At 40.4% G+C, this 20,751-nt stretch overlaps 1 protein-coding gene across 2 annotated transcripts in view; it reads right to left on the bottom strand.

The window, feature by feature from the left end:
- LOC149218235 (S-adenosyl-L-methionine-dependent methyltransferases superfamily protein) overlaps positions 1–20,751 on the bottom strand; it is a 176,345-nt gene that overhangs the window by 70,650 nt on the left and 84,944 nt on the right. The window contains exon 4 of one of the 2 annotated variants that reach the window (XM_089383856.1): positions 8,729–8,892. In XM_089383856.1, coding sequence (XP_089239982.1) covers positions 8,770–8,892 — 123 coding nt within the window. In that variant the 3' untranslated portion in view covers positions 8,729–8,769. The remainder of the gene's footprint in view (positions 1–8,728; positions 8,893–20,751) is intronic. The other variant, XM_089383855.1, reaches the window with a different exon arrangement.

Genomic DNA, 20,751 nt, shown 5'->3' with positions numbered 1-20,751 from the left:
ATGACCTAATTATGGACTAGTTCAGTAGAGCGAACTTGTATGGCGTGCCACGTGTCACTGTTTCCTCCTTCGGCTCTGAAATTGATACACAAAAAACTAAAATCCGTGCACTATCCACCACTTTTTACAGAATTCCAATCCGCTTCTCAGAGAGAGTTATGACGATTTTCCCAAGGTCACCTCTTTGAGATGAAATTCGGGAGCCTGCAAAAACCCTAACTTCCATAGATCATATCTCCGAAAATATAGCGAACCAAGATCTGAAATTTGGTCACGACATTCATCAGGATTTCAGCTCAAATGGGTTTTAATTTCAGCATCTAAGACTTCGCAGAAATAAAGTTATAGCGAAAATTCCACGATCACTATTTTTGGAGGATATATGAGATTTCTTTTTATAGAGTTGAGAGGGGCTTCTATAGAGAATGTTAGAGGGACTTTAGGAGATTAAAAAAATTATTAATTATTGACTATTCAATGGCCAAAATCAATGATAAATTCCATGCCACAACCCCATGGGGTTTTAGCCCACTAATTGGGGTTACTAACTTCAATCTTGAATAACTTACAAACCGTGAGGAATTACGAGGAGAGATATATATCGATAGAAAGATATTTTTGAGTAGAGTATTCCTATAATGGTTATGAGACGAGAAACCATGAATGATGATGCCCAATGTGCCATGGAAGTTCAAGGTCATCGTTGGTGCTGCTTGGGTTGACATCAATGACAACCTCAGATCATCTCTAGATCAATACACTGCAACCTCTGGGAATTTCGTTCTGTCCTGGAACCTCCTCCAGTCAAGTCGTCCTGCCTCTGGAAACAATTCACTTCGCCTCCCGCGAATAGATTTGGGCACTAGCAATTGAATTGATCCTCGTTCTGGCAACTCGCACTGGCAATCTAAGCAACTTGCACTACAGAATACAGCCTCCTCTACTAGATAATTTGGCCTCTAGTCCTTGTTAATCAGTGGTTGTCATTGATGTCAACCCAAGCAGCACCAGGGGCTACCCCGATCTTGCATGGGCATTTTGACTTGACAACTTACTCTATTCTGAGTCAAGGATCTTCTAAATGGATTCTACTCATCGAGATGTTTCCATTGATATATAGCACACCATGTAATTCTTCACAGTTTGAGAGATATACGTGTTTTAACTTAGTAACCCCAGTTAGTGGGCTAAAACCCTATGGGGTTGTGGCATGGCACTCATAATTGGTTGTGGTCATTGAATGGTCAATAATTTTTTTTCTCGTAAAATCCCTCCAACATTCACTTGTTGAGGACCCTCTCAACTCAAGACATCCATATAAACAGTGACCCTCATATCCTCCTCTGACAGGGATTTTGTGGCTTTAAACAAGTCATCGTGGCATTTTCGCTATAACTTTTTTCTGTGAAGCTTCAGAAGCTAAAATTAAAACCCATTTGAGCCGAAATCTTGATGAACCTCATGATCAAATTTCAGATCTTGGTTCGATATATTTTCGAACATATGATCTGAGGAAGTTAGGATTTTTGCAAGCTCCTGAATTCCATGTCAAATAGGTGACGTTGGGAAAATCATCATAACTTTCTCTCTGAACATTGTATTCAAATTTCGTAAATAGTGACAGATGTCAGAAAGAGGACGAACTGTAGTTTGTTGGGTATCGTTTTCATGGCCGATGGTCACAATAGTGACACATGGTACTTCGTACAATTTTGTTCTACTTAACCAGTCTATAATTAGGTCATCGTGGGAGATTGGACATAACTCTTTTTTGAAGAATCCAATCTTGATCAGGCCTATGGGGTTGGAAAGAGGACTCAGAGGGCTACCACGGGATGAAATTTCAGACCCTGGAGATCCAAAATTACATAGATACAACAGATTCAATATCGAGCTCCTAGAAGGCAAGAAAAAGCATGCATTCAAGGATCACTACAGTAAGGACCACACATCAACAGTGAAGGGTAAGTCTCCTACAGCAAGGTATGTATGATTAGTGTTTACATTTGAATTTTGAGTATCATCTCTGACATATGTTTTTGCAGGACAACGTAAGTATATACAAGGTCTCGGTTATATCTCTATGTCTCTATATGTCACAGTTAGTTTTGATACCACATTTCGGATGTCCTATTCATGACACTACACATTTGATGCTACATATTCTTGATGTTCCACCAAGTTTGCTAAATCTATATGATGTTGTAAGTTCATGTTTCTTGTCTGGTCATAGTTGATAGAATGGTCTCCGTACTTAGAACTTGGTCCATCACAAGTCTAGGGTATGTCATCAGTTTTTATTGTATATATCTTTAGGTCAATTTTGGATATAGTCTTGTATAAAGTCCAAGCCAATATCAAGAGTGGGAGTCTTTATCTACTGCTGCAACAAGTCAACAACAAAAGTGACAAGCACACTTCAGGTACGCATTGTAATTTTAATTTGTATTTATTCATTATTATGCACTTACATGTGTTTTGCAAGCAAAGGTAAGTTGAAGGGTATTTCATTTTGTTTTGGGATTGGTTTCGTTGGGCAAATTTTGCATGCAAGTAGAAGAAGATACAAGTACAACATCAAGCAAGAATTCAAGAGCAGAAGTATCAAATCAAAGGAAGCAATGCAGCGGGACATTCTTGAAGACATGACAACCATCCAGATATTGTGAAGTATTGTTAAGGCCAAGAGTCATCATTGTAAAGTTGTAAAAGAGTCATTTGTAAAAGACTCATCATTGTAAAGATTGTAAAAGAGTCATTTGTGAAAGAGTCATCCTACCTAGAGTCGAAGAGGCAGTGTTGGGAGGTATAGGAGTCACTGTTGCGATGATGTCATGGTTGGGTTGCAGGTCATAGAGTGATTGGGTATTTGATCAAGAACACGAAAATCATTGTACATCTTATTGTATCGTGGATTGTTGTCCCTAGTTTGGGAATCCACAGTCTTGTCTTATTTCAGTCATTATAGGGTGGCTGGGAGGTGCTAGGCAAGTGTATGAAGTCGCCTATGGGTTGGGGCCTGTGAACACTTTAGGGTGGTAGGGTGGTGTTAGGGCGAGTTGTGGCTCGCTAGGATGTTCGAGCATCCATTCAGTTGATTACTGAAGAAACCAGGGCGTTGGGGCATCCATTCAGTGGATTACTGAAGAAACCAAGGCATTGGGGCGTCCTTCTAGTGGGAGTTGGAGAAAAATGTTTTTTCTATAATTCTAGGAAATTGTTGCTTTCATTTCAATTGCGGCTGAAGATTAAAGAATTTATTAGAAAAGAGTTCGGTGGTTTTTTACCCGGAGGGGGTTTTCGACCTAAAATTCTTGTGCCTATTGTGTTCTTTTATTTACTGTTATTACTGCATAAACATTAATAATAATTGAAGATTAACTAATGCTCTGAAAATATTTAAAAGTGCTAATTGCTAAGGAATACTGATTCACCCCCCCCTCCAGTATTTCCAACAGTCCTGACTCTGGATCACTGGAAAACGTCTTGAGAATTTATTTGGAAATTCTCATTGCTGCAAACCCCTATTACTATCTCTCCCTTGGCTCGAACTACACTCTGCTAAATATTGCAAACTAGGTAATTTAAACTACCTTGTTCACTTTATGTGTTTTCTCCAATCCCTTCGACCTGCTCTTGTAATCTCTCATTGGAGCATCAACAGCCAAGATCTAATCATGATCGATGGCTGAGATCATTTTAGACTCCGTAAAGTCACTTTTCCAGAAGTCTTTAGAGAAAAATTGATTTCCTCAATTAATACCCATTAATAATCAATTTTCCTAAGTTAGACTTAAGATCTTTTTAATTATTGATCAATTAATTTAATTGAGAAGTTTCTAAGTGTTTTCTCTCGAAACATTTTCTAGGTTTTGGAGATCTTGTGTCCCTTAGCTCCTCTGACACCTTAAATACTAGAACATCTATCCGATGCTACCATATCCATCAAAATCTAACAATGATTACATCTCAACTAATGGCTAAGGTCAATTTCACTTCATCAACAAAAGCCTCTAGAGAAAAATCGAACTTCCTTAATTAATTCCCTATTTTAACCAATTTTCCTAAGTTAGACTTGGGAACTTTATAATTATTGGCTAATTAATTTAATTAAGGCATATCCAAGTCTTTTCTTGCGAAACATTTTATCGGTTTCGGAGATCTCGTGTTCCTTAGCCTCTTAGACACAATTTGAGACTAGAACACCTATTTGTTGCTACGATATCCAAAAGCTAACAGTTTCTTGGTGTCAGGCAAGGTGTAGAAGCCTTCTAAAATCATGATGTGATGATTGGCCTTCACATTTTTGTCAAATTTCTCTGTGGGGCCCAAATTTCACCTTGGGGGTCAGAATGTGGTCTCATGGGTCTCCAAATGGCCATAGTGTCAATCTTTGCTCCAAATTTGAGGGCTTCCAAGGTGGTGCTAGTTGTCCCATGTCTTAAAGGGTGAGACCATCCTTCTCTGGACCCTAGATCAGTTGCCATCCCTCTCAAAGTGGTAAGCCGACTAGGGGCCTGGTGGGTTCAGGTGCATCATCCCAAAAAGTCATCAAATGTAGGGAAAAGTGCCAAAACATTATGGGTGCTAGAGGTGCCCAAGGGTGTGTATGATGCTCTGTTGTTGCTTGGAGTCCCATGGCTCTCAACGCTTTACCCGTGGGTGCTAATATGCTTCTCTAGAGGCTTTAGTACCTATGGGTGAGGTGCTCAGGTCATGGTTGTGGAACTACCTGACAATCACAACATAAAGTCTAGTGCAAGCAACTAGTCATCAAGTACAATAACCATTTTTTCATATAAGTGAACTAAGCTTGAAAGTAAAACGCTTTGTGACACTTCAAACAAGGCTTCCCTTCCAAATTTGATCTTCAGCTCGCAATGGTGTTTTTTCCCTAGGTAGGAGTGGCTAAAGGACAACCCTATTAAGTGTCTCTAGCCCCCAAGGGGAAGTAACATTTCCTTAGTCCACCCTTCAAACAATAGGTGTTGTGTGAACAATGATGGTAACAAAGGGGAGAAGACTTCATGGCCAAGTGCCTTGGTCAAAAGGGCCAGTGTGATAGGGATCCACATCCTGAGTGTCTAGATGTGCAGAGGGAGCAATCGTGGATGCATGAATTACCAACCTGGCCTTTCTTTTTCCACCCCTCATGTGCCTTTTACTTTTTCTTCATTTTTCTTTGTATTACTGCTCATAGCTCAAAGGTTTACAGCTTGTTTTGTATGATGCATAACAGTTGTATTACCCCTTAATGACAAGGAAACTCATTTCCTATCAGGGTTGGGACAGGCAAGGGTACCTTTCATGATGTATAGGAGCAATATGGTGCTTAGGAATCGAGTGATGGCCATAATGGGTGGGGTAGCGTTCATGCTAGGATTTTGCCCATGTGCTAATGTGTATGTCCCAGCTATCTTTTGCATTTTATATTCTTTCCTTTGTTTTGCTTGTAGCCATTATATGCTTTTTCCTTTTCTTTTAGTTGCATCAACCTCCCAATGCAAAGTTTCAGGCCCTAACAAGGTATGTGGATGTATGGTTGTCAAATCCCGGAGAACCAATAGTCAGTTGAACCCGAAGAATGAAGGTGGAATAAGAGCTTGTAATGTAAGATGGAAAGTGGCAAGTATGGAATAGGGATAGATGGAACACAGTATCTCAACCATGTTGATTTGGGGTAGCATCAGATGTGCTCTAGCCACGAAATTTAGTGGAGAGGTTGGGGCACATGAGATCTCCAATACCCAGAAAGGGTTAGGGCAGATTCTAAATAGATTGAGAAATATTAAAATAATTAATATTTTTAATGGAGTCCCTAAGTCTAAACTTAGGGAAATTAAAATATTAATGTGGATTAATATAAAACTGTGTTAGAATGGTCCAAAAGACATGGATCAAGCTACATCTAATCTTAGCCATTGATTAGGGACTTAATCTCAGTCGTTGATATGTCAACGAAAAAAGTATAAGAGGGGGCTTGAGGGTCACTTGGAGATTACACCAGAGTGATCAGTCATTCTATTCTCTAAAGCGGGGTTTGCTAAGAGAGATAGAATCAGTGATCAGTTGCAGCGAGCGGCAGTGAGTACGATGCAGCGAGGTAGGGATAATGCCGAGAGACCAGTGCAGAAGCAGAGAGAGGCTGACACAGAGCCAGAGGGAGCCACGCAGAGGCAGCAGAGGCTGCGCAGAGCCAGAAGGGCTTGTGTCATCCACGTAGAGGCTGCAGGAGTGACGCAGAGAGCCAGAGAGGTTGCGCAGAGCCTCAGTAGGCTAACGCAGAGGGTTTCAAGCTGACGCAAAGGCCAGCAGGGTTGATGCTAAGCTTCTGATTGTGCTGGAGAGGGGTTTCGTGGAGCAGGCTTTCCGAATACCTGTTTCTGAAGAGAAGTATTGCTGCCAGATTTTTTATCTCTGTCAGGTTAACCAATTTGGCACCCAGTGTACTCAGAAAAGAGTTTCTTAATAAGAAAACCCTCAGATAGTTGCACCAGTTTTCCCGCATTAGGTTTTTCCAGGGACATTGGTCCAAAAATAACAGTGTCATTTTGTGTGCTTGTTTTTGTTTCCTTTAGTTGATGATCTGTAATATGCTGAGCATGCACTAGTGTTTATTTTCAGTATTTAGATTGTAAATAACTTGTTAAGTAATGGAACAAGTAGGTAGGAATAAATCAATAAAGTGCATGGAGGGTTTCTAACTGGTAGACTTAGAAACTTCAACAAACCAAGGCTTCCCGAGTAGTGCCCCTCATATACCCGTTGGGCCATTAGGACAGGTCCCATTTGACTAGGATCGAAGATTAACCCCCCATTTAAAGTGAGAGAACAAGATCACAACCAAAACCCCTCTTTCTTCCAAATCACCACATAATCTATGCCCAAAGCACAAATACAAGCAAGCATAAGCACTCGATCGCAAAATGAATAAAGTGTCTTTTGATCAGAGGCCCACCTTCATTCATATGCTCTTGCCGGATGGGTGAGAAGTCATATGGCTGATGCAAGTGGTGAAGATGAAATGGCATGTTGTCAGCTAGCCGGATTGATGTGAACTGTGCAAGAAAAAATTTCTCCTATGGGGTCAACCACTTTTGGTAGGGTAACAATGTTGAAAAGGAAACTCTCATAACATTTAACAACAAAGGAAAGAATCTTTATTTAGAAAAATGGTTGGATGACCCAAATTTGGTCTGGGGGATGTGTCTCTATCTAGAAAAGGCATCCCAGTGGTAAGTGTTGGTAGAGGGGAGACACCTGTTTGTTTGGTGTGAACCATCTGGAAACCTCATAAACTTCACATGGATCTCACTACTGAGGGTTGGGCTGCCTCCTCAAGTCTGACAGATATGAGGGCTAGAATGGTGTTGTGTACTACCTAATTCTTGGAGCCCCTACCCATTCGGAGCACCAGAAAGAAAGATGTAATCCTCTGAGTTGAGTCCAGTTGAGTGGGGGAGGAGTATGTGAACTTTGAGCCTATGTGCCTCTCCCAAGTATAATGTCAACAACTGGGATACTGGAAAAATATGGAGAGGGAGTTATGAGACTTCTTGAACAGGCAATAGAATCAACTGTATATCTCGTAGTAGCAGGGGTATCTGAATGTAAAGTGCTCCTCTGTCTTTGTCCTATATGTGGAAATTCCAACATAATCTACCCTCCTATGGGACTGGTTGGTCAGATCTACATATTCATGTATAAGAAAAGACTTTGATATGCCTATTTAAAGCAATGTACACCACCTCCATATGCCATTAGGAACACATAGATATTACCATGACAGAGTACATTAGCATCTGAATGCTGCCACTTCAGTTCATCCTGAAACCATGTCACCACTCATTCACATTGTTTTATCAAATACTTCTTGCAGTTACATTTGAAAAGGCAACCACATGGTTCAGTAACACAGCAAACTGCAAGGTCACTGCTTGGCAAAAGGCCAGTGCTAGACTATTCTTTCTTGATACACTATTCATTTGGGTATGGTACTACCTTATCTAGTAGAGTCCTCAAATTTTTTTGCTGTCAAGGATGGTAAAGGACTATATTATGGTTGACATGGTTTACAGGACACTGCTGATATATAATGCTAGGAATTAAATTACAAAATTATCACAAGGTTGGAAGTAAATATATAATTGCTTGGGAGATGAAGATTCTATTATCACATACAGTTGTTTGCTATTTAGACGTCTAGAATGCTAAGTTTTACATATATAATTTATTAACATAATGTGTTTGTTCATTTTCTTTAAACAATAGCTCTTCGATTCACTGCATGCTCCAGTTTTAAAAAAGAAAATATTTACGCTTTAAGTCCTAGACAATGATATATAAAAAACCCAATCTGCCAAATGCTAATAAATTAACAAGAATATGATGTAAACACATTAGATATGAAAAAAAATAAACAAGCAACTGACATATTCTTAAATTATGGTTACATTTCAGTAATATTCTTCATTTAGAAATGGAATTCCTACATGGAGACATCCATCACAGAAACTTTATAAAAATCTACACTAAGTCAAAGGCAGTGATTCCCCTTTCTTCGAGGCAGGCAAAGGTGAAGAACTAACAGGCCTTTACAGCTTTCCTAAGACTTATGCACTCATCACCAGACCCACACGGAGACAATGTAAGCATTGAAGACTGCAGAATGGTATTCAACCCCTGACCCTCACCAGCTCAAAATAGAAAAAAATTAAACCAAACCAACCTTAGAATAAAAATCATATCATGAATGATGAGCAAAGAAACTCACAGACACCAGTGATAAGTAAAAGCATGCCGAAGACTGCGCTGATTTTTATTGAGATAAAAATGTAGACTAATTTTTGTTGTTCTATCAATGATATTGAAATCCTCTTGCTCCCATACATACTGCAATTAAACAATTCAAATATGAGTACCACGTGATAGATTTTTCTAATCGTCTATTTTATTCCAAACATATACTCAGATCCTAGCTATAAGATAGGATTTGCACCCACCAAAAGAGTTGTGAAAATTATTTTTCAGATATAAAGAATAAAGCGATGTATAAGCCACAAAATTAAGTAAAATTCTGAAGCTCATATTTCCTGTTGAAACATATTTTACTTTTACCAGTAAAAACTTGATATACTTGTTTGAAGTTGCAAACAATAAATCCTTTTTCTGTCCTTATAGCAGACCAGCTGAAGATTGAGATCTTTTCTCAAAGAAATTGTGTGGTAACTTCGGCTAACTTCAATAATAATTTATTTCATTTTACATGGGGGCTCTCTAATTCCTAGAACAGCATGATACCTCCTAGTCCGGTACAGAGAGCTCATCATCAAAAATGCCAACCATTAGCTACTACTCATTTCACTTGAACCTGGACAGTCATTCTCCAACTATAATTTTTACATCCAAGGTTAATTAAACATAGTCAGTGCAGGGAGATCTTATCAAATAGAAAAGCTATGTTCATAACCAACTTCCGAATAATTCTCTGACACAACTAACCATGAAGCTAACTTGGTTCAAGTGCCCTGACTTACGGGCTATGTCTTTGCAGAGCTGTCCTCAACATGTTGAAATCTATTCAGATATTGACCTATCTTTGTCCTTGGTCTCTAGCAAGTTGAGACAATTTCCTTGTCCTCTCCCTCTAATGTAAAGAAAGATAACCAGGGCAAGGGAATGTAATATACCTTCTAAGATATTTGTCATAATTTGCTTTTGAATTATTGTATCAAAGCATCTTGAATAGCCATCTGGTTGGTTGAGCTTTACACTATAGAAAAGGACTCTAAGCACGTCAGTCATGATTCATAAATGTACGCAAGCTCCCCTATACTATGATGCCATTGATAACTGAACTCTCATGAGGATCTCTTGCATCCCTGGCCAAAGCCTACGCCTTCATGTTCTCATCTTAAAATAGGCCGAACCTTGATTGCTTTTGCAGATCAGACAATAAACAATGGCTTTAGGTCAAAGAAATGGTTTTAAGACCAAAATTTTGACTTGTACAAGCATCTCCCCTGCTTCATGGAGTTCTTTGACCCAAGTTATAGCCATGGGCCTTCCTTTGGTACATGATTTGGAGGCTTTGAGTCATTTTTGGACATGATTTTTAGAGCTGTTATGATGATTCCAACCCTTCGATGGAGTTTTCATGAGGCCATTGCACTAAGGAAAAGAAATTGAAGCCTTCTTTTTTACTTGAAGATACTTCACCATGCTTTGACTATTGATCATGGACCATCTACGTAACTATTGTTAAAATTGGCAACTAGGGCCAAATTCCACTTTGGACAGCTCATTTGATGGAGATAGTTATGGCATTGAATTCCTCTTTTCGAGAGGACCAAAATCAACCTAATGTGATGCTCCTTTTTATGGTGTTCCTTATGGCATGGTTAGGATGGACTTTCAAAGTTGGAGGCAGACAGGTCACATGGCACAGGGGCAGGTTTACTTCATCAGTGGGCTCAGGGGCTTTTGGAGATGTTTTATGGGGTCTAGAGGAGTTCACTTGCCATATTCCATCATTAGGATTGATTCCGCACAGCTTGCTTCTCGTTCCATTGCATTTTTTATCATTTCTGTAAAACAGGGTTATTATTGTGCCTAACTCAATTAATTATGGTTAAGAGGGCATTCCGAGAGGAATACTTGACAGAACACCTTAGTTTAATAGCTCGTTGGAATCGGAACAAGAAGATCTACAAGATGGGATGGTTAGATGTGATTCTCAGTGGCCTAAGGAGGCACGGTGGCCAATTTACCATTTTCCACATTAAAAAGATATTTTAATTGAGGGAAAATGTGCTCAATGATTAAAATAATAATAAAATAGGAGCTTCTACAGGGTCCATCAGATCTATAAAAAGAGGAGGCCATTAGAGGACATCTTGGATTTGATATTTCTTATTGTATGAGAGGTTAAGAACCCGGTTCTTTACTTCATTGGTAGCCCCAGGACGAAAACCCTCGGGTGATTCAGTGAAATTGGGCAAGTACCCATCTCCCCTTGGTGAATTCATCCAGAATTCACAGGAGAGCTCAGCAGTGACATTTCAGTTCAGTTTTGGAGGGCCAGCACAAAATTGGAGCAGATTTTTGAGGCTAGTTTTCCATCTCAACTATTTTATTGTATCAGCATGTAAACCCCAGTTTCTATTATAAGTAAAGTTGGGATTATTTATGTTCATCTTATTATGGAATTGCATGCACTCTTTTGTTACATTTTACATGGCAATCTTCTGTTCATTGAATGGTGATTTTATGGAAAAAATTTGGTTGAGTTGGATTTCTGCAAAATTAGCCAAATATCTCGTTTAGGATATTACAGTGGTATCAGAGTTGGTGTTCCTGCCAACCAGGGGGTTTGTTGCAGACCAATCTCGAAGAAAGATCGTGATCGAATTACTGGAAATTTTCCTATAAGCCATGTGATATCGTCACAAATTTATTAAGTATTCAACAATCTTTATTTCAAATTGTTGAATCATTTGACCAAAGGTTCTAAAGTGTGAAGTATTAAAAATTTTAAGAGCTGCCAAATTAATTTTGAAAGGGCGTGAGCAAATTTTGGCCAAGGTAAGGTGTCGTGAAAAGCCAATTTAGTAAAAAGGGGTCGAAATTATTTTGTGGCCATCGCAGTGCAAATTTTGTGACTATGTGAGGGCCGCATTTCTCTGACCGACTTCTGACTGACTTGTGGATCAATTTGCCAATTTTGCAGTAAGGGTGATACGCAGAAGAGCACTATTTGTTGGGGTCAGACCGCCATTCTAAAGGTCGTGTCTAGTTGTAATTGGCAATGCAACTAAACAAATTGGAGAGGCCAAGGAATTCTGAAGCATACCACAACCACTGGAGTGGAATTTTATTTGAATTGCTAAGTTGAATCGAGAATTAAAGAGATGGAGCCATCAAAAGGGTAAAGATCGTTGTTGAAGTGGTTCGAGTGCTCTCTGTTGGACGAATGAGCCCATATCCTCTTTGCTAGACTGTGTCTTTCACTCTTTGGGCCAAAATTCTCCAAAGACAGAGTTTTGCAGGCCGAGACCGTGAACCAAGAGACATCGCCTAACTAGGGATCGAAGCACATTACCTTAGCAAAAGGGCTGTGATTCATTGTGATTGACTCCAAAAAAATTGTTAGCCCTTAGTCGAATAATCAAGGACAAGTCTTGTCAAGTTCGTGGCAAGATGCTGATAATGATTTTATTGCGGGTCGATCCATGTTGGCACAGCGAATTGTGGCAAGATGTTGATAATGATTTTATTGGGGGTCGGTCCATGTTGGCACAGCGAATTGCCATTCTTGTATAAAGACTGTGACATGATTTGTTGATCATTGTATCCAGATTTGACCCAAGTCTGAATTGTTACTCGACTAGTCTCAAACTTGGTGACTCAGGTTGGAGAACCCTCTAGTTTTTAGAAGGCCATTCAACATCAAGTATGGGTAGATGTTATGGTGGAGGAATACAGTTCCATAATGGTCAATGATATCTGGGAAGTGGTACCAAGGCCTCAGGACAGGTCAGTTGTAGGTTCGAGATGGCTCTACAAAGTCAAATACGCTGCAGATGGCAGTGTGGAAAAGTACAAAGCCAGGTTTGTGGCTAAGGGGTGGGAGATTCACCAGATGGATGTTAAGATGGCGTTCTTGAACAGGGTGATAGAAGAAGAAGTATATATTGAACAACCAGAGGGTTTTGACAAACATGAGAAGAAAACTCGTGTATGTAGGTCAAAGAAAGCCTTGTACGGGCTTAAACAAACGTCTAGAGCATGGTACGGTCGAATTGATGGTTACTTGTAGAAGATGGGATTCATCAAGAGTGGTGCAGATCCCAACCTCTACTATCTGATTATAGAGAATGAGCCTCTAATTCTAGTGTTATATGTGGATGACCTTTTCTTAACAGGTTCATCTAGGCTCATCAAAGATTGCAAGGAAAACCTAGCTACAGAATTTGACATGAAGGATTTGGGACGGATGCATTATTTTCTAGGGTTGGAAGTTTGGCAGCAGAAGGGTGGAATTTTCCTTGGACAAGGGAGATACGCTACAGAAATTTTAAAAAGGTTCAGAATGCAAGACTGTAGACCCATGGCTACTCCAATGATTACCAACTGGAAGAAGATTGATGCGTCTGAAGATAAAGAAGTAGATCCCACCTTGTACAAGCAGCTCATAGGGTCCCTGATGTATCTGGTCAATACCAGGCCAGACATTTGTTACATTGTCAACACCCTCAGTCAGTTCATGGTGGAACCAAAGAGGGCACACTAGGGAGCAGCCGAGCACATTCTCAGATATATATGAGGAACAGTCGAACATGAATTAATGTAAACCCGAGGCAATGATATCAGGCTGAGTGGGTTCACTGATGCAGATTGGGCTGGAAGTTGAGTAGATCGAAAAAGTACCATTGGGTATTGTTTCAACATTGGAGCAGGAATGACCTCCTGGTGTAGTAGGAAACAGAATTCTATAGCTCTGAGCTCAGCTGAATCTGAATATATGGCAGCTAGCACAGCATCGTGTGAAGCCATATGGCTTAGGAAGTTGCTTGTGAATCTATTCAGGAGAAGGATGGAATCGACCAACATTTTGTGTGATAATTAGAGTTGCATCAAGCTCTCTGAGAATCCAGTTTTTCATGATCGGTCAAAGCACATTGACAGCAGGTGTCACTTTATCAAAGACTATGTCCAGCGAGGTGCAGTGTAGTTATAGTACACTCCAACAAGAGAACAGGTGGCAGACATTCTCACCAAGGCTCTAGGAAGAACAAAGTTTGTTTATTTCAAGGAGAAGATGGGAATGATTGAGAATTCGTTTCAGTAGCAGAAACAGATAGTGCATTTCTTAAGAGGGAGCTGCAATGCAGCAGTTAGCAGTGGCAGTGCTATAGGCAGCATGATGCAACATATTGAGAGGGAGCTATCGTACAAATGCAGCAATGGCAGTGGCAGTGGCATGGGCAGCGGTACAGATTGTAGCAGCGCAATGGATGAGGGGTAGCAGGCCGAGCATCAGCAGCGCAGAGGATCAATGTCGTGGATCAGTGTGACACTTCTACTGGGAAGTATTGCTAGAGCACATTCCTCGCTAAGAGGGAGTGTTGATTTTTGGGTAGCATCGGATGTGCTCTAGCTCCGAAATTTTATGGAGGGGCTAGAACACATGAGATCTCCAAGACCCAGAAATAGTTTGGTGAAATTCCACCTGGATTGTATTTTATTAAAATAATTAATATTTTTAATGGGGTTCCTAAGTCTAAACTTAGGAAAATTAAAATATTAATGGGTATTAATGAAAATATGGGTGAGAAGCTTCTAAGAGACGAAGATCAAGTCTAATTTAATCTTAGTCGTTGATTAGAGATTAGATCACGGTCGTTGATATCTCAACAAGAAAAGTATAAATGAAGACTTGAGAGTCATTTGGAGATACACCGGGCAAATACTCAGTAACCCGAGGGAAATCGATTCTCAAGAAGTAAGAGTTTGATTTCAGAGGGAGAGTTGCAAGGTGAAGGAAGAGGAGGGTATCAGCATCAGTCGCAGACCGAGGAGGAGGGGACACAGTGCATCAGAGGGACATCACAAAGGGACAACTCAGAGAGGCAGCGCGACAAGGGACACAATCCTCACACAGAGATGACGCAGAGGTGACGCAGTGGAGGTTGGAGGGTCTCTTGGGTGTCAAAATTTCTCCAAAGGGTGGAGGAAAATTATCTCAAGTGTTTTCTCAGAGGTTTCTCTATGTTCTGCAAATCATTCCTTGTAAAGAGATTGTTGCTGAAGAATAATAAATAAACCCTCATATGCTGCACCGGTTTTCCCGCATTGGGTTTTTCCGAGGACTACTTTCCAAAACTAACTATGTTGATGTGATTGATTCTTGTGTTTGTATTTCATTGTTCTCTTTCTCTATGCTATTATGTGACAACTGCAGTAGAATTTACTTTGATGTTCACTTAAGGGTTTTGTAAATAACTTATTGTGGAAAATAAGTAGGAGAAATATATCAATTACTGCAGTAGAATTTCGTGTTAGAAAATTTCACAAGTTACATCCATCAGTTCAAGCTACTCTCTAAAGGCCAAGAACTTCCCTTTCAGCAAAGCCATGGTAAGAATATTTGTTATCTACTCATCAGTCAAAATGTGATGGAGTCTCACTGCTCCTCTTTGCACCATGTCTCGAATGTAGTGATACCTGATCTCAATGTGCTTGGACTTGTCATGAAACATGAGATTCTCTACCAATCAGATCCTACTCTTGTTGTCATAATATATCACTATTGTATCCAGAACTTGCTCAAACAGATCTCCAAAGAGCTTCCTCAACCATATAGCCTCACAGCTCGCCATGCTAGCCACGATATAGTCAACCTCGACAATACTAAGGGCAACAGACTTCTACTTCCTACTCATCTAAGATATCATGGCAGATCCAAGACTAAAACAAGATCCTCAAGTGTTTTTCCTATCAATAGCATTTCCAGCCTAATCAACATCAATATATCCATGCAACCTCACATCTCTGAAGGTATATCTCAGACCAAGATTAATAATCCAATGCAAATATCTCAACAAGTGCTTGGCAGCAACCCAACGTGCATGAAGAGGCTCAGTCATGAATTTTTGTTGCTACTGACTCTGCACTATGCCTCCTACAATGCTATCAACACTACTCTGCACTCCTCATCATCTGACTGCAACCAGTCTACAACTATCACTCTGGAACTGACTACACTAGCTGACACTGATCCATCTTCTATTGAATATGGTGGGCCCCTGTAGCAAGGGTAATGATCCAAGAGAAAACATCGTCCGATGCTTACCTTGATGGACCTTGCCCAACTCTGTGCAACTTTGGAGTCTAGAACTTTATGTCTCCCCACGTCTCTCCTAGAGGCATAGCTATATACAACGCAAATTGTGCTTCCAATTTGGAGGACTCCTGGTCTATCTCTACAGATGGTGTTGCCTGATCCTGCTTCTCCTTCTTGTCCTTCTTCCTCTGAGGACACTGAGTACTATAGTGGCCAAACTCGCCACACCTGAAGCACTTAATCTTGGATATATCATTTTTTCTTCTTCTTCTCTCCCTGCGAGCCTTGTCCCTCACTAGGACCTTTTAGTTTCCCTTTCGGTGGGCCACATTGTCTTCCTCCTTCACACCCTTCAATCCTTTGTTGCTATTGTCGTTGATGGAGCTCTTTACTAAAGCTCATCTCATCTCCTCTTGTGTGAGAACTCCTCTTGTATGAGATTTGCCCACATCCGATCCCACTTAGGCAACTGATCCCGTCCTAGAATGCCCCGAGCAGAGGTCTCCTATTCTCGGTGACACTATTGAGGGCCAAATGCATAAGTTCTAAAGCTTGAGGTGAATCTCCTATGGCTGCAAGCTCAACTTGGATATCCTAAATTCTTGTGAGATAGGGGTTGACGCTTTCACCCTTCTACATTTGAACACTCCTCAAATTTTCCTTCAGAAACACCTTTCCCTGTTGGAAAGGATTCTGAAATAGGGAGGAAATAGCATCACACATTTCTTTGGTCATATTCTTGGCTGCAGCATGTGAGACTATATGATCTCGAACGCCATTGAGAATCAATCACTTTGCCTTCGCGATCTCCTTATTGCAATTTTCTAGTTGGTCTGCATCTGCAGGTATTGCGACAACTCTCTCCGCGTATGTCTTCAGACCATACTCGACCAGCAAGAAGGACATCCTGGCCTTCCAAATACAATAGTTGGATGCACCCTCTAATCTGTCCTGATCTCGGAGTCCTGTTGAAGCCATCACTTCCAAAAATTGAACTAGGACAGAAATTTCCCTCTTTCACCTGCTCAACTGCTAGCTCTACTATTCACACTCCTTCCTAGAGTGAGAAAATCTGCCTACTGCTACTGGAAATATTGGATTTCTAAAACTAGAAATCCTCTCAGAGAAATTCCCTCTGTGTGTGCAATTTCTCTTCCACCCAGCACTGAATCTACCCTAGTGAATTGTTGCAAACCCTCTGTGCCCAAAGAAGAAGTCTGCTCTACGAAAATACTAAATTGTTACTCCCTCTCCCTGCTAGAATCGCTTCCCCAGAAAAATTGAACTTTCCTACCTTCTGCTACTAGAAAATTGAACCCTGTCTAGCTATTTGCATTGCCTAGCGAGGCACTGCGCAGCCTCTAAAAAATTCATCCTGTTGCTCCCTCTGAACAGAGAAATGTTTCCTCTTTCTACTCTTAGCCTTCTGCTTGTCAACTGTGCTCTAATACCATGTGAAAATTCCTTGAAATGCAGCTATTGGGCAATTATTCTTCTAACTGGTTAATTATTAAGCAGTTTATTTGCTATGGCAAACAATGAATAATTCACACTACAATTCTTCACAAATAAAAAATACACTACGGAAATAAAAATGCTAGAAACTGAGAAATGCTAGCACACACATAAAATGACAATTATTTTTGGACAAACGTCCCCAGAAAAACCCAATGTCGGAAAATCGGTGCAACCACTAAGGGTTTTTATTATTATGCAACAATGAAATCCTAAGTACAATAAAATGACGTCAAACTGGCATTTCTATCTGAGAGAAACACTGGCAAAATCAACTGAGGGAATTAACCCTCCTCTCCAAGCAATCCCGGCACAACCTAACAACTCCAAGTAAGTTCTCTGAACCCTTTTCGCAAGCTCTGGGTCACCTCTGCACAACCTGTCACACGCTCAGCTCGGAACTACTGCTACTCAAATCGTTATGTCTCTTGTTTCTCTGGAAATGATCCTCCTAGCCTTCTGGAGATCTTCTTGGCCTCTAGCAACTAAATCCACCTCCGGCTCAACTAAATCGAATTGCCTCTTTGAGGCTCTGCGCAAACCCTGCGCAGCCTCCTAGAGAAATAACTCGTCCTCCTCTCCTGACTCTTCAAAACTGGAATCCTCCTCCAAAATCATTGTCTTTGCCCCTCTACATCCCTTCTGGCTCGAATTCTCTTCCTCTGCTTGACCTTTGAAGCTAGATAGCTCGACTTGCCAAGGAACTCACACTATTGGCTCTTACTTTGTGTGTCTTCTCCATCTACCCATTGACCTCCTCTTATAATCTCCAGTTGAGTCCTCAACGACCAAGATTAAGTTTATCGCTGGTTGAGATCACTCCAAGTCGATTTGTGTGAGTTTCTAGAGAATTCTCACCTTTCTCAATTAATTATTATTAATTAACCAGTTTTCCTAAGTTAGACTTCGGAAACAAATTAAATAATGGTCAATTAATTTAATTGAGCTATCTCTAGGTGGAATTTCCAAAAATGATTACTGGGTTTTGGAGAACTCATGTGTTTTAGCCTCTCCATAAGCTTTGAGACTAGAAAACCATCTGATGCTATAAAAACTAACATAAACTTCACTAACAAGTGTCAACGAACTGTAAATATCTAAAGGTGTAGCGAAGCTACCTCCATTAGGTCTCCTTAAAAGAGCTAGTTGCCAAATGTTGAGATTATCCTTTAACTCCATAGCCTCCCAATTGTTAGGCATTGATCTTAAATCATTGGTGATCATTCAAAACTCAAAGATTATCTTTCTTTTCACCTTTGTTTCTCGTCCCCTTAAGGATAAGGAGGCTCCCCTAGGGCTTGGTGCAAAATCTTTGGAGGAGGACATTTTGAATTTCGTTTGGATAGTATTCTTCCTTAGTGTCTCCTCTAGGGATCCTCAAGTTTTGGAGGAATTCCCACAATGGAATCTCCATAAATTTGATGCCCTAACCTTCACATCAAGAGGGAACCCTAGAAGCTAATCCCTCAACTTGGCGATTCGTTGAAGGCATTTACGTTAGTACTTGTTGAAGTAAATCACTCATTTTCGTTTCTCTTATCTACCTTGACCTTGGATGTGCTCATATCTCGTTATATTCCTCAACCTTAAGTCTCGTGTAGGCTCTTTTCCAAGGGGTTTTAGTGGAAAGTCTTAATAGCTTCTCCTAAAGCTTGCACTTTTGTTGAACATTTCCATTGAATGAGTTACCTTGCCTCACTTCAAACCCATCATAGTTATACATCTATCACTAGTGAGCATTACTGGGACTCCTCCCATCGGTGAAAATCCGAGAAGAGTAGGGGACTTAGGTTGTGGTGACAGTGGGCCTCTGTTCTAGGTGTTGTTGTGCACTCTAGCTTTCGCCTCTTCACAAGGCCTACTAGTTTGTGCAGCAACAAGAATCACCTAACAAGAACAGCATGGATTCTAGTGAAAGCAACCACTCATCAGAGACTAAGATCAATAATGCATCCGACTGAACCAAAAATAAATGTTAAGGTAATATTAATACTTCAACCAAAGATCACCTTCCAAAATTAGGACCAAGTCCTTGCAAAGGTGTTTTCTCCCTTGGTAGAGGTGGCTAATGGTCAACCATATTAGGCGCTTCCAGCTCCTAAGGGGAACTAACATTGCCCTACTCCACCCTTCAATTGATAGGTGTAAGTGTATAATATTGTGGTAATGGAGGGGAGAAGATTCCATGGTCAAAGGGACTAGTTGTTGGGGGTGTCCACATCATGAGTGTATAGATGCGAGGAGGGAGCATTCGCGGATGTATGAGTTACCATCTCAACCTGATTTTCCCACCCCTCTTGTGCGCCTTTTACTTCTTCTTGATTATTCCTTGTATTATCGCTCATATCTCAACAATTAGAGATTGCTTTGTATGATATAGCAATTTTATTACCCCTCTAACATGAGTCATTTTATCGCTCATCAGGGTTGGGACATGCAAGGGCTCTTTTTTTATGTAATGGAGCATCATGTGCTCAAGAAACAGGTGATGGCGATACGAGGGAGGCAGAGCTCATGCTAGGATTTGCCCATGTGCTAATATTTATGGCCTGACCATCTTTCACATTTTGATTCTCTTTCTTTTGTTTCATTGTGGCCATGATATGCTTTTGCTTTTCTTTTAGTTGCATCAACCTCCCAAGGCAAAAGTTCTAATTCCTACTCAAGGTATGTGAACTTATGAGTGCCAAATCCCCAAGAACCAATGACAAGTTGTACACAAAGAATGGAGATGGGATATTGGGCTTGTAATGTGGTATGGAAAATGTTAAGTATGGTATAGGGAGAATGGAACACGCTATCTCAATCATGGCTTTCCAAGTAGTGCCCCTACTATAACCCAAAGGGCCTTAAGGGAGGTCCTATGAAAATTCCTGACACGAAATTCTACTGCAGTACCTGATTTGCTTTTCCTACTTATTTCTCACAATAAGTTGTTTTCAAAACCCTTCAGCAAACATTAAAATAAATTCTACTACAGTTATCACATAATAGCATAGAGAAAAATAGCAATGATATACAAGCACAAGAATCAATCACATCAACACAATTATTTTTGGACAATTGTCCCTGGAAAAAACCCAATGCGGGAAAATCGATGCAGCAGATGAGGGTTTATTTATTATTCTTCAACAACAATCTCTTTACAAGGAATATTTTTGCAGTACATAGAGAAACCTTCAAGAAAACACCTGAGATAATTTTCCTCCTCAGCTAGGAGAAATTATGACACCACAGAAACCCTTTATCCTTCACTGCGTCACCCCTGCATCATCTGCATGAGGATTGTGTCATCTGCGTGAGATCTCGTCCCTACCTGCGTTGTCTCTCAGAGCTCTCCCTCTGTGTTGTCTCTCTGAGGCACTGCGTCACCTCCTCCTCAGTCTCTGACT

This window comes from Pinus tabuliformis, chromosome Q, assembly GCF_031772625.1.
Source record: "Pinus tabuliformis cultivar Carrire ecotype Pingquan chromosome Q, CPIR1, whole genome shotgun sequence".
NCBI classification, from domain to species: domain Eukaryota; kingdom Viridiplantae; phylum Streptophyta; class Pinopsida; order Pinales; family Pinaceae; genus Pinus; species Pinus tabuliformis.
Note: the sequence above shows the minus strand (reverse complement) of the source record. Positions and strands in the feature narration are given on the sequence as shown.